The sequence below is a fragment of the Haliaeetus albicilla genome, chromosome 14 (genome assembly GCF_947461875.1).
Source record: "Haliaeetus albicilla chromosome 14, bHalAlb1.1, whole genome shotgun sequence".
Taxonomy (NCBI): Eukaryota; Metazoa; Chordata; class Aves; order Accipitriformes; family Accipitridae; genus Haliaeetus; species Haliaeetus albicilla.
In genome coordinates, this window is record NC_091496.1 from 16,316,117 (window position 1) to 16,330,981 (window position 14,865).

The window sequence follows — 14,865 nt, forward strand, 5'->3', positions numbered from 1 at the left end:
CAAACCAGATGGGTCACAAAGAGCAGTCAGGATGGTCACAAAGCACTGGAGACTGTAATACATTTTGAAGTAAAAATTATTTTGCCTCCCTTGTTAACTCTTATATCCTCAGGTCAAGAAATGTCCTTTAGATACTCTAGCACTCTTTTGCCAAGAGGCATAAATTTCCTTGACTGAAGGTGTTTGGCAAGCCTAAAATTGTTGAAAGATTTCTGAAAAACTGTGAATTGCTACAATTTGATTGTGGTCATGTGAACCTTGGAAACCTTGTAGAGGTGGGATTCTTCTGAAGACCATGAAGTTAAACATTTCCTATCACTAGGATTTAAGTTTCATTTGCTGTGCAAAGTGCCCAGTGTTTCCTTTGTTTAGACTGGGTCTGCTTCAGCCTTTCCCTTTCCAGCTTCCCCTTCAAGGCACTGTGATCATTCTGTTTTCCAGTGGCTGGAAAAAGTTATAGAATTGAACAGTGAAAAGAATGGAGACAACTGAGAAACACTGTTCTGTTGAAAGTAAACAAATATGTATCCATGAAAGCCATATGAAAGAACCACTCAGTTCTATGTGTAGTTGGGGTGTAGGTATGAGGACACTTTTCATGTATAAGCTTGTCCATTAAAAAATCGCAAATAACCTGTATGCTTGAAAAAAGATTAGTCTTATTTTTATAAGTATCCTTTAGAGATATTGTATAAAGAATCATCTAATACACTCCAGAAAAGAAAGTAAGAAGAAACCCCAAACGATAAATGAAACTCAAGAGTTAAGATTAATTCTATCAAATCAATAGGAAAATCAATGCGGAACTAAAACTTACAAATGATTCACCATTGCAAGTGTAAAATAGTTACAAAATCCATTAGGATAAAGCTTTAACTATACCCGGTTCAAAGCATTAAGCACCAATGAATGAGTTCCTTCCAACAGACACTGGCTTTTAATGACTTTTACTGTAAGTACAAAGGCAGCATCTCCCACATCTCTGGAAGAACCATTCTGGTGTTCATTCTTCATATCTGGAACAATGGAAAACAGCCTTCCTCAGAAGAGCAGATTTAATATTCTCCCCAGTATTAACCCAATATTATTAACCCAATATAACAATCAAATTGAACACACAGGTGACTCAGAGAGCGTATCTCAGATCTTATGACATTTTCAGAATGCTGTAGTTACAGAGACTGGAGTCCCTCCAGATTTACATTGTGGTACAAGTACATTGTGTTTGAAATGACGATTTCAGCATGTGTTTGCTCACTGCTTACTGTGAAAACACAAAATCATGCCAAAAAACATTGCAATATATTACTTTTTTGAGTTACTGGGTTTCTCAGTGTTCCTGATACCTACTTCAGAATGCCTCTTCCTTCTGGAAAGGAGACACTATAGAGAAGCTATAAACTAGTTGCCCTTTCTCACTTGGCAGCACATAATAGGCCAAATTTTACGCACAGATGACATTAAGTGGAAGGTGAGTACAAATAAAGGAACTGAGAAAGGTCTTTCAGATTTACCCTTCTTGTAGTCAAGTGGCACTACAGAAAGTACCCAGAAATCCTTTAAAAGGCACTTCAGCATTCGTATTTGTTCCGATTACTATTTTCCCTATGAATTACTTTTTATTCCCTATTTAACCTGCAAGTTCCAACATTGAGTTGGCGCTCTCTTTGTTTGACTATACTTTAGAAGGGCCTCCCTTTCATGATACTGGCAAAAAAGTGCCTTGCCTACATGTTAGAATACGTATGTCGAGAGTTAATCCTGCTGTTTATTGAAAAGAAAGGAAAGTATTAGGATTATAATTCTAGAAACAGAAGGAAACTGAAAACCTGCAATCAGTCTGCATATTAGCCAAGTTACTAGTTTCAGAGTTACTGGTTTTGTAAATGTTCAACTAAAACTGCTGAGAGATACTTGCAAAAAGTTGCTCTGGAAAAAAAAAAACAGTAGCCCATGTCTGCACTCTCACACTTAATATCAGAGGAAAGAAACAGGATATACAGCAGTAAACACGAAAGAAGAGTTCAAACTTTCCCCAAATTCTATTAAAGGTATAGAACTAACAAAGAACATATTTTTCCCACAGTAGATTGCCTTTAACGAGTTTTTTTTTGAAAGGAATTTCTAAGCTAGTCAGTTTGGCCTCTCCTTTTCTGTAGAAAGTAGTATATAATAGTATATTTCATATCTTTAAATCACTGTCTTTATTTTTTGGTGTCAGAGGTCCAATTTTTATGTTCCTTCCAAGAGATACTATTAAAACAATTGCATTTTGGGGTGCAGCAATGTTGATGTCAGTATCACCATTTGCTCTCACTTAAAGGGTATCTATGACGAAAATACACAATCACAGTGATAGCTCCACACTCATTCCCTTGATTCCTTAGAAGTAATGTAGCTAACTCTTCACTGATGAAATCAAGGGGAAGTCAGCAATGATAATTTTGGCCTGTTACCTTCAATACCTCAAAAGTTTTCCTCCATCTTGTATGTTCTTGAAGAGTTACAGCTGCTCTCTGCTATGTACAGAACTCCAGTAAATCTTTTGAAGTCCCATTAAAGGCTGTCTCATTAGATAAGAAAGACTAAAACCCAGGTATCTAATTCTGTTCTCTGTTTTGCTGTATGATGCCACACCAATTATATTTTTGGATGACTTACCGGGCATCATAAAGTGTAAAAGGACTCGAAGTGCTTCCAGTTGTAGAGAGAGTGATTTTTCATGTTTCCTCATGGCTTTTACAACTTCTGATACAGCTACTGTCATTATATCCAGATGAGGGAAACTGAAAATATTGTTTACAAAATAAATAAAAAGAATGCATTTCTAAATTTTACATGTATTTGCTTCCTTAATCACACTGTGTGATAACTCTTTAGAACACTGTAAATCTTGTGTGAGCTACAAAATATAAGTTAAACTATGGTACTTTTCTTCATCATAGCAAATACATTATTTTTGTGCCATTCCATGAATCCAGCCTATGTAACTAATTCCATTCTAGACTACTGAGAGGTAATTTGCGATCCAGTCCAGAACAGTGACACACAGAGAATATAGTATTTCACTCAGGATGAGTGGTGGATTCATATATTCCACTTTGATACCAATCCAGATACGTGAAAAGAAACATCTTCCTTAATTTAGTGCTCCACAACTGTCATAAAATACTGATGAATTGTCAGATATTTGTAGAATAAACAGAAAAATATCAGTCAGGTTAGGTTCTAATCTTGAAGAAAAAAAATAAATCTCAATGTCATTAGCATTCCTAGAAATGGCAGTAGCCAAAGGCCACTAATTCACTTTTAAGGTTATTTTATTCTTTCATTTTATAATACTTCTTATTCCTGTGAACATTTATGGAAGTTTTGAGATTTTCTTCTTTATAAAATGAAATTATTCATAAGAAATTCTGTGACTATATCTTGAGTCTGTCATTTCTTCACAGACAGCTTAGCATATACAAAGCTTTCAGGGAAGGCTGGAAAAACTTGGAATCACGTTCTTCCCACCCAGTATACCACTACTTATGCGTCACAAGTTTGATTTTCCAGTCATGTTCTAGAGCATTTGCAAAAGCCAACACAAAAGTAATATTAACACAACGTTATTTTAATAACCAGAGTTAATATTGTGGGAAATTTCTTAGTTCTCAAAGGAATTCAGTGTGGCTAACAGGAGGGGAAACCATCTAGCAATAGTCTATTCAAACCTCACTGCTCAAGAACCACGAAGGGAAGAACATGCAGCTCCCTACACATATCCACCTGGGCATTTGACTACAGGGCTTAAAAAATTCAATGTCTTGAATGGGGCTGTTAGCCTGTGGTCAATTTTAATATGAGTGAAACAGTCAATAATTTAAATATAATCACTTACAGCACTGAATCTCAGAAACCTTCACTTTGGAAGTGGCCACGTATTTCTAAGAATATTACCTTCCTTCGAAAACACGATTCAGAATTCTGCAGGCACTTTCAGCCACTTCAGGAGAATGTGGATGTTTCCTCATTATATCCAAAACATTCATATGTATTCCTTTAGCCAAAAGTGTCTTCCTAATATTTACTACAACACAAAATAGTAAGCATCCCATAAGTAAATCTATCTCTCTTTATGTATAGGTTTCAAAACCAACGGAACTGCTAACTTTTTTTCCCACCTTTTACAATTTTTTTCCTCACCAAACACACACATCATAAAAGTATAAATTAGCATGGGAAACAATTTCAGCTGAAGCTGACTTCTGTTTGCATAGCTTAATCAAAAGCATTATAATTCTTGAATGCCTAATATGTTTAAATACATCTGCTATTTTTACTTATATTAAGTTACCTTAAGGGAAGGAGAACGTACAGCTTTACTTCCATTTTCAGAAATGTTTATTCTTAAACAATTTTTCCTTTTAATTGCATTCTGTGATCATGTAGAAAAGCTAGAATTTAAAACTTTCAAAAAACCTTTTAACTTCCAAAATAAGGCTTCAAAAATTATATTATATTTATTAATTCTATTTACTTTGTTAATTCATTTTTTTAAAATTCAAGCACCTAAGCACATGTTGTAGCTATAATGTAACCAATACAGCTCAGAACACTATAAAAATATTCTACATTATCATGGTAACTACCACCAATTCTTGTCATTCCCAGTTCAGTACATCCATTTCAAATGGTTAATTCAAGCAATATTCAAGCATTGTGCCAGAGGGTTTTACTAAGCTTCTTGATGTCTATCATTTCTGGCGTAAGCACATTCATTTAGGGGGAAAAAAAGAAGACAAAAAAGACAAAATAAAAATTTGCTTTAGATTTCCAAATAGAATCAGAGGCCCACTTGTCAGTAACATGTTATGAAAATACCTGGTATAATATATAATGGTGTGCATACATTTATGAGATCTATTTCTTGATATAGATACATATTTATCTCATAAATAACTATAAAATATTTTCATTGTTAGGATTTATGTACTTGGATGGCTCAGTAACCTAGTGATAAAACAATGCTTTCTCACCTAGAGAATGATAATTAACTGCTAGCCTTTATCTTCCTATCTAGCCAGTGGTTTTCAATGTGCAGCCTACAAACCACTATTTCGAAGGGTTCTAGGAAATGTATCTTACAAAAGCAGGCCAACTGTCAGCAGGCTTAAATACTCTACCCAGGGGTCCACATCTCCACTGGAAAATTTTGAGGGGGTCTGCAAATCGAACTTGGGAAACCATGTTAGGGACACAATCAGGACTAAAGCAATCTTGAAAACTGTTATGCACATGCTTAACTTTCTATAAGTGATTTGATTCACTGAAGTCAACAGGACTGCTCAAATACTCTGTGTTAAGCAAGAAAATGGTATTTGTTGGGGTGTAATCCTTACTCACGTGATTTTCAACAAATGCTGGTCTTGATGAAATTCAAACATGTGATAAACAAGCATACAAAAAGAATGCACTCTTTTCATGTCTCCTGCTCCAAAAAATAGCAATTGCAACACATAAACTGGCAAAGAGCTCTTTACTTCCACATACTCTCTTTGATACTAGCCAACAATAGCTTTTTCAAAGCAAGGAATAAACTTCCTACTAAACACAACTGCATAATATTCTAGTCACAGGGAATATTGTATTCATACAACAGCACACTAAATATTATTTAATGTTATGGTAATAACTTTCTGCTGAATTAGAAAGTAAAGATAATTAAATTCCCTTACCATTTTGTTGTGACAAAATTGCCAAGGTACTAGCAGCTGCCTGAAACACTTCTTTTGAAGATGAGTGCATCAGCATGGACAGCATCACTGCTCTGTCTATTGGGAACCTTTCACAGAGAGAAACAAATCACTGCACATTGACCACATTACAGCAGTTACTTCATATCTGTAGTTCAGTCTCCGAAAAAGGTATTAAGCAACATAATTAAATCTTCAGATGATTGTACTTGGCTTCTAATATAGGGCAGCACCCTCCCCCCCAACTATCCCCTTTCATCTGATTTGTGGGAAAATGAGCACTGCTTTTCCATACTTCTTACATACGAGATATCGTTAATCTTCTCTATTTTCCCTGCTCTTAAATTCTTTAGTCCTCTCTATCCTTGTTGCAACTGAAGAAGAAATTCCTTTTGAACTATAAAAATTAGCTGTATTAGACTGTGTTCTGACCTTTTATTAAAACACTAGCAATTTTGCCTGAGTCAAGGTTAGCACACTTTCAAGAAACTTTCCCAAGTGTTGTTGATCACCACGCGTTTCATCATATATTAGGAAACAATAAATAAAAATAAAAATAATTGAAACATGACACCCCAAATGGCCTAATAGCAGGCTTTCGTTTTTTTCATTTCCAAAAATACAGTTCAAGATATTAACACTGACTGATTATCTCCATCTCCAATCTTCTCATGAAGGTTGCGTTGATACAGAAACAGATTTTTCAAAGCCCAGCATGCAGCCTCCTAAATATAAACCAAGAGGAGACAAAGAATTATGAAAATATGCTTTTAGAATATCAAAAATATATGAAAAAAAAATAAATAGTTTGTTTTTCAGTCTATGACAAAGGTACAAGGTGCCTTATGTAGAAATACAACAAGATGTGGACTGTCACATTCTTTACAGCTGGGATAGGCCTGAGTTACAAACATTTGCCACAATCTCATTATTTGATTTGCATTTTGATACCTATTTTAGGCTGAGATTAATTCTTCTGTTGATGGGCTTGTGTTTTGCTGCTGTATTCAGAAGAGCTACGTAAACAACAATCTTTGGATGGCCAAAGTTTCAGGTAACAAGTCTCATCTTAACTACCTACAGTTGATCCAAAGGAGTAACTGAAACCAGTTGAGGTGAACAAAGATAAGAAAGCCAAGAAAGGTTAAGATTTATTCTAAATCTAATCCAGTCCTTAAGGCCTTGTTTGCCCGAGGATATACAGGAGAAAGTGATGTTGCTAAACATTTTAGTTAATGCATAATGCAGTCTCTCCACAGCCCCATCATCCAGAAATTCTCACCAGCACATCTGTGTTTCTTCGGTGCAGTTCTAATGCTCTGTAACATGCTTCCAACCAGCATAATTTTTCTTCCTCCTCCTCTTCTTTTCTTTCCTCTAAGTCTTGGTTTAAGAATATTGTTTCAGCTTGAAATAAAAAAATATTTACAATAAATTCTTGTTGTGCAAACAAAACACTTATATCTTAACCTTCCTGTAGTCATGGAGGTGCTCACACTGCCTATGTGCAAAAATCAGCAGGAGGATTAGCCTTTTCTGGGAAGTGAGAACTCTTTTGACATAAACTCTATGACAGATTTGAAAAATGTCTTTAAGGTTATAAAGGGACTAAAAAAATTAATTATAGTGCAGTAAATTAGGGACATAGTTACAGACCAGTGAATGCTCAGGCTCTGAAAAGACCTGCACATACTTTTTTTTTTGTTGTGTGTTTACATACAGAATACCACAGACATAAAATATAATTTAACCACTTACCACAGAGCCATCTAAATTCTGAAGCAGTGCCATTAAAAAATGAAATGCAAATTGCAGTTGCTAAAAGAGAAATATCTGGTCCTAGAAAGTGCAATAGAATTTAAAAGAAATAATTTTATACCTGTGATTTTTCAGCATTTAAGGAAAAAAAAAAGTATCAACAGTGACCATAATATCTGAGGCTTACTGGAGTATGTACTGATTTCTAATCTTTGCTATTCTGGGGACTCTTAAACAGCATCTCTATTGACTTTTGTATGGAACAATTACTCAAAGACAAAGAGGATCAGATTCTTAGCTTTTTGCAACTAACTAAACTAACTTCTGTTTCAAAATAATACCTGGAGTGTACTCAAGGAAAAGTTTAAATTTTTTAATTGATTTCAGAACTCCAGCACAAGCATTGATTTGGTGTTGCTATCAGCTGCCACAATGTAATGAGTACTGTCATACATGGCAAACACAGCATCAAATTAGTGTTGTTATGTCTAGAGATTTTATATTAAGTAGGGATTATACCATATTTGCCTAGGAACAAACAGGTTGCTTTGTTAAGATCTGTCAACATAACTTACCAGCTCTGAACACTGTGAAGATGCTGGACATATGATGTGAACACAACCATGTCATAGTAAAACAACGAACTGTAAGCATGTAGGAAATCTAGCTCTGTCAAAGCTATCCTGCCTGAGGCTTTCATGTTAAAGAAATGGAGTTCAAAATCATTATAGGAAATTACCACTATAAAAAAATTAACAGTGGACAGATAAATGAAATAATGTATTTATGTATTTAGGAAGAGATTTACTCACTTAGAAGAGCTAAACAACTGAGAGCTGCAGCTTGTAACTTTGCATTTTCAGGATATGTTTTAGCAGCCTTCACAATGACTTCTGGAACTTTATGTAATACAAGGATATTGAAAAAATTTCCTGAAAATACATGAGATATTAAATTAATATAAACACATATCTAGGGCTTTACACGCATTTAACATAAATTTCTCAGCACACAATGCAAAAACTTTGTAGCAAACAATGGATTTCTTATTAGAGGGCTTGACACAACAGTGTTTGTGGAAAGAAGACGTCAAGGATAAAAAATAGCTGGGATCTAGGTTCTTTGTGGTTTTTTTATGAAAGACTGAGGTTTAATGCAAAATGAAGTGCACATTGTCATCAAAACAAGAAAAAATACAGTCAGTGTATCACTTGCAGACTTCCTGCCAGGAAACAAATACAGTCCTGGTCTTGAATTCCTGCAATGATTTGATTTATCCTATCAAGCAATTGGTTTAACCCTGGTTTGCTCTCTGTTTTTGCCCTCATTAAATAGATCAAGGTCAGCATTATAAATACAGAATACATACATTCTGGAATAGTAGAAAAAACTACCTTTTGGTGATAAATATATTTAAAGCATAACTTTTATTATAGGCTATTTTATAGCCTACAATACAGTATTTATATTAATTTTATACTATAGGTTGAATAAAAGGAATTCTGCAAAAAGCAATCACATGAAAATAACTTGCCTGTTTGTTGTAAAAACAAGTATCATGCATAAAATACTACAGCAAGGCTCACTTTGTAAAACATAGTTTGATAGCTACGCTTTCTATTTTGATATTAAATTTTGTTTAACTCTTGATTAGTAAAAATGAGAATCACACTAGCAATGTGACAGGTCGGATTAAAATCTGTATCAATGTTTCTCAAACCCTTCAGATGAGGTACAAAATTAAGAAGTCTCCCATATTTGAGAATCAAAACTACAATTGCATACTGAAGACAAGCAAACCTAATTTCTTTCCCTCAGTTCTGGTCCTGAGTCCTATAGGTGCTGACTACCTTCAATGTCTACTTTTTTCACCAGAAGATAAGTACCTCTCCCAATGTTTTATGGTTCAGTTCAACTAGACCAAGTTAACAGAATTCTTAAGAACAGACTTTAAGGCAAGTCCTTTCCAGATTCATCATTCTAAAACCCTGGCCTTAACACCTATTACCAGTGCAACTGGAAACAGTATTTTTCTTCTTACCCTGTAGTAGTGTGGTCATGTTATACCAGCACTGCTGTTTCTTGCTGTACTTTAATGGAAATGGTATGTTCGTGTAAATATGTTACTTACCTCACAAAATTAATAATCTTAGGCTATGTGATGAGTTATTACAGGTATCGGTCAATTAAATCTAGGGTAGTCATTACTAGATTAGCAAGAATGCGTGATGGTGATTTTGGAAGTTAGTAGATGCTGACTTTACCATTCCACTGCCAGTTAACACGGGTTGGAAGACAGTGTCCATCCGAATAATTCTGGAAGCCGCACTGGCTATATGGAAATATTCCAGACTATTTCCAGGAGCACCCAGCAATTTCACATCTGTTTACCTAACTGTGTGGTGCTGTGGACAACTCTTCCCATAACTCTACTGAAGTGGCTCCTTATTAAGATGAAGGGCATCTGTTATGCTGAAAGAAGAAATGGATCTTGTGGCTCCTTTACTTGTTGGTCAGCATACACATACAACAAACGTGTGACTGAAACCAGGCTGGCTGGGCTTAGGGCAAGATCAAGGCATGTCAACAGAGTTGCTGTGTCCCCACAAGTGCTTGGTTTCCCTGCCTATCTTCAGTTAACATTGCACAGGAAAACATTCAAGGGTAACATCACCTTTTGCCAAAAACCTGCAAATACTACCTCAGTGACCACCACATTTTCTTGAAATTTTTATTTGGCTTTCTTAAGGGGAACTGGAAGTTGCTCTGCGTTGTACTTAAATTTGATCTGTATTTTCTACAATATCTGCATGAAGAAGCAGAAACAGATGATGAAAGGATGGGACTGACTTGATTAAGGGGAGTCATGCACTGGTACCAGCATCTGCAGTAGCTTCAGGCCACCACCTGCAAGAATTGGGAAGCCTAACTCATGAGAAAAACCTTGGCTGAGTCCTTGATGAAGAAGAGCCTGCCATGGAGTGGGGACTGCTCAGGCAGCTACTCACAGTGGTTTTGTATGCAGCAGGTGGAAAAACAGTTATTTTCATTTGACCTTCCTATTATGTGGTCCTTGGGAATTGCTCAGATCGGCTTATTAAAGTGGCAAGAGAGAGGACAGAGCTGCTAAGAGGCACAACAAATCCCTTTTTGACATTGCCATCATTTTTCTTGATGTAACACTAGCCCATGTAAGCCTAGACAACGAAAGTACTTTTGCCCAAGTCAAGGGAAGTCTAGGAACCAGTGGTTCTTTCACTGCTGCAGCATAGGGGGTCCCAAGACAGGCACCACAGCTGGGCAGGAATGCAGCATAGGTCTCTGAAGGCAAATGCATTGCAAGGAGGAAAAACACAGTGTTGGAGAATACCTCCTAGGTAATTCTGTAGCTCCAGTTGTTTCTCACACATTCAGCATTGCCACTTCAAAAAAGAAATCTATAAGGAATTTTCTTGCTTTCTTATAGGAACTTTATATAGAATGGGATCTATTGATCTCCCATTCTCATCTTGTGTTTCTCCCACTCTTTTGTCTCATTTTTTCCCCTGCTCTAATCTTTTATGGCAGCTTCTGTCATTGTTACTAATGTTTAACATGAAAGGATACCATATTGACTGTGGCCAGTGTTACCTCAGTATGTTTACATCATTGAAGACATGGAGCTATACACCACCCTGAGGATTAACTGGAATAGTAGTTCTCTCGTTGCCTGTAATGCTTGCTGTCAGTTAACTCCAACTCTTACAGAGTCAGAGTAAGCTAACCATAAACAACTTTGTGAACTTACCCAATGTAAGCTTATGCAACAAACAGCAACTCACTTCCTGAACTGTTTCACTATTGGGGAAACTTTTCATCATTTCCACTATAATGTTGTAGCAGCGAACATTTCCAGACATGAGCACTTCAACATTGCTGGCTAAAGAAAGAAACAGAAATAAAAATTGCTTCTTAATAAAAAAAACCACCCATGTTGATTGGATTCTAATTCAGACTTTATTTAAATAGATTTATTTAGAAAACTGGGCCTATGTTTCAGTTTTTGCCTTGCAACTTGACAGAAAGGTGGCATTTTTTTTCTTGGTATTGCCATAGAAGACACAGAGTCCTGTCACTGACTCCAAGGGAGTTAGCATTACTCTGCTGAGGTCTATAATCTTTCTTAATCATTCTTTCAACAGCTTGGCTCTCCTATATACAACATAAAAGGAATATCCACAACTGTATTATTAAAGATAGTAAGTCTTTTTAAAGCAGCAGGAGATCTTAAAATTAATATATCTCTGAATATTAAATGATACTCTGTAAGTTGAAAAAGCAAGCTCTGAGTGGGAAGCATTTCTGAAGCATTCTATTTGATATTGAAGTAAGGTACTTTCACAATGCTTTAAGAGGACAGCAATTTATTCATGTCATTCTCAACTGAAAACACCTTTTTAAAGGTATGTTCCACAAAATAGTATTGCTTCACAGTAAGTTATCATTTCACAGGTGACAATTATAAACATATTAAAATATTCAGAAGATTCCAAACTTGTTTACTACAGAAAGAGCATAATTAACTGCATGTTTAAATCCTGCAAGAACCAAACAATGGTACATTTGCAGGGAGCCACCATTTACCAGAACAAGCTAGAGAAAAGGAGGTGGAATGGATCTCATTTATTCTTAACCACCAAAACTTGGTCATCTAGGTTCTCACAACAACTGCTGAAGAGATCTGAGCATTCCATATGGTGGCTTATCCCACCTGTAACAGATACCTTAGGGTTAGGTAGATTTCCTCTTGAGGTGCCTGTTTCTCCCCATTAAACAGAAGAGAAGCTTGGATGGCTGCCCATGACTACCATTTGGATGGCTAATATTCTGTGACCTGTCACCTCCCTATGGACTTTGGAGGACAGTCAGCAGCAAAGCATTTTCTCATTCCGTTGAAACTACTGAGATTTAAAAGAGTTCTTGTACTGCATTGGAATAAACTCTTACCCTTCAATTTCTCATGACATATGAGCTGGAATAAAGTCTACATATGTGTAACTGAAAGAAGGTATAGCGAGGTACAAATCCTTGATTTAACTCCTTTGGAATAAAGATCTGAACTTCAGCATATGGGGAGACAAACATTTTACTACCAGATAAGCTAGAGTGTGTAATTACAGGGAATGATTTTCTCCATGGTGGCCTTGAAGGAATACATTTTCTTGCAGGTATTGTGGGATGTCACAAACCAAGAGTATGAATGCTGGCAAAAGTAGCCTAGCATTGTACATTCCTGTGCAAACTATCTCTGTTTCTCTGACCATTTTCAATCTTTTGTATCAGAAATGAGAGTGCTAAATACCTACTTTAGAGCAGGTCTGTCATGCCCTTCTCTTGTTACGCTTTGTGTAAGTATTTACTATTTTAAAAAGTACTTAAAAATCTGGCATCCTCTTCCTTAGAAAATGGCAGTAACTTCTGGGCTAGGCTAAAATTATTTCTGGCTCAAGGAATACTTAACTTTTTAAACACAAACTGGAACAGCATGAAGTTTGAGAAACAGAAACTAAATAGCTTGGAGTCTGATGAAATGTGGGACACTCCAGTCCAGTTCTTGTTTTACGGCATACATGGGGCCAGCATGGTTCCCACAGAGCCAGGCAAGATGTATGAGCAAAGCTTTGTGAGGAATCATGTTTGCAAGAGTACAAGATTACGTACCTCATGGAAGACATGGAGAGCAGGATGCTGCTCTATGCTTGCCAAAATTGTGACTACCAGCTGGAAGCTGACAAGAGTTGCCTCTGTGTCAACAAGATCAAATTACTGTCAACAAACTGACACAAAACATCAAGCACATTTCTCAGGATCTGATTTTGCCCACAACAGGGACTGCTGTTATCAGAAGACAAGACATAATGAAGACATTTTCTTCCAGTCCTTTTGCACAACACCTGAGGACACCGTTAAGACTCTATAATGTGCACAGTGCTACCAATGCTCCTCACTGCAGCCACCACTGAATGATCAGAGGGGGTGTCTGTGTACCAGATACCTTTTCTCAGCCCTGGCCATTGAATTTGCATGGGTGATTTTCCCCTTGTGGAACAGCCTCTGCCAACAGTGCTCCTTACCTGCTACCCAAACACACTGAAGATTTATTTAGTCAATAAATATATCTTATTTTTCAAGCATTAAAAAAAGACAGGGCAGGGTCTTGAACTTTGACCTCTACAGCCATGATGAGCATCTTTGTTACCTCTCACTCCAAGCAGAAGAACGCCTCTTTCTGTTATGAGAGATTTCAGTTTTATCAGAATGGCTGAATATGAAAATTTTGCATGAAAAATTACAAATCAGTATTTCCCAAAGAAAACAGAAAAGTAATTTCTCTTGCAACTCCCAACCAGTTCTCACTGATTTTTTATAATTACTGAAAGATTACCACAAACTGAGGTGAGCTAATGCACACTATGGGAGATGAGGAATTGAAAATAACTTTCAATAATGCACTTACATGGACCAGCTAAGGAATGTAATGAATAAAGTGCAGGAAGAATCACCTCTTCTTTCTCAGGAAACTCTTTAAATACTTTCAGTATGATCATATGATCTTTGCTTTCAACAAATTCAGTCAGCTGCTCTTCTGGAACTAAATTGAAAAGCAAGAGAGACACAGTATGTTTTGAAGAAATAATTCACATCCTGGTACAACATGAGAGAAGATAATTGTTTTTATCAAGTTTCTTTATATTTATTTTCTATTTTTCACAGGAAGTAAGGTAGTCTCCACACGCATCATCTTACACATTTATGACTCCTTTTACTAAAAACTGAGCTACTTTATAAAGACCTTTTTCTAGCCTGCACTTTATGTAACTGAGTTCTGACTTTTAAATGCTTCCCGGTGAATCAGTATCTTAAAAGAAGTCTTTTAGCCTTTTTCACAGAACAAACTTCAGATATTCCTCACCAAGACAGTATATATTGAAGGAAAGGCAGTGAAAACCATTTGATGGAATGCCAATTTGCATACTGCATGATTTTACTTCACTTCTCAACTTTTTTTGATAATGGAGTTCTTTCCATAAAGACTACAGCCATGCTTTAATAATATCTTACCTTCATTGTAATAACGGCTTATGGTTTTTCCATCCCTGCCCCCTGTCATTTGTACTGACATAACTGCGTGGCTGTGCAATGAACCAGATAAGGGAACTGATCCAGGTTGAGAAAGAATGACACATTTTAAATTTCGTAAGCAGAATCATTTTCTGAATCTGGTTCAAGCTAAGGCTAGGCAAACATTCACATTACAATAACTGACAAGGTGGCTCAGATGCAGGAAAAGATAGCCATAGGCAACCCTAGGAACTTGTTACATTAGCAC

The 14,865-nt window shown here is 36.3% G+C and overlaps 1 protein-coding gene across 2 annotated transcripts in view; it reads right to left on the bottom strand.

Moving 5' to 3' along the window:
* Positions 1-14,865, bottom strand: part of LRRK2 (leucine rich repeat kinase 2) — a 71,320-nt gene that overhangs the window by 43,887 nt on the left and 12,568 nt on the right. For both annotated transcript variants that reach the window (XM_069801853.1, XM_069801854.1), the window contains exons 6-14: positions 13,993-14,127; positions 11,284-11,415; positions 8,309-8,428; positions 7,021-7,145; positions 6,384-6,463; positions 5,721-5,827; positions 3,943-4,072; positions 2,662-2,786; positions 883-1,016 (exon numbers count right to left, since the gene is read on the bottom strand). In XM_069801853.1, the coding sequence (XP_069657954.1) occupies positions 883-1,016; positions 2,662-2,786; positions 3,943-4,072; positions 5,721-5,827; positions 6,384-6,463; positions 7,021-7,145; positions 8,309-8,428; positions 11,284-11,415; positions 13,993-14,127 (1,088 nt within the window). The remainder of the gene's footprint in view (positions 1-882; positions 1,017-2,661; positions 2,787-3,942; positions 4,073-5,720; positions 5,828-6,383; positions 6,464-7,020; positions 7,146-8,308; positions 8,429-11,283; positions 11,416-13,992; positions 14,128-14,865) is intronic.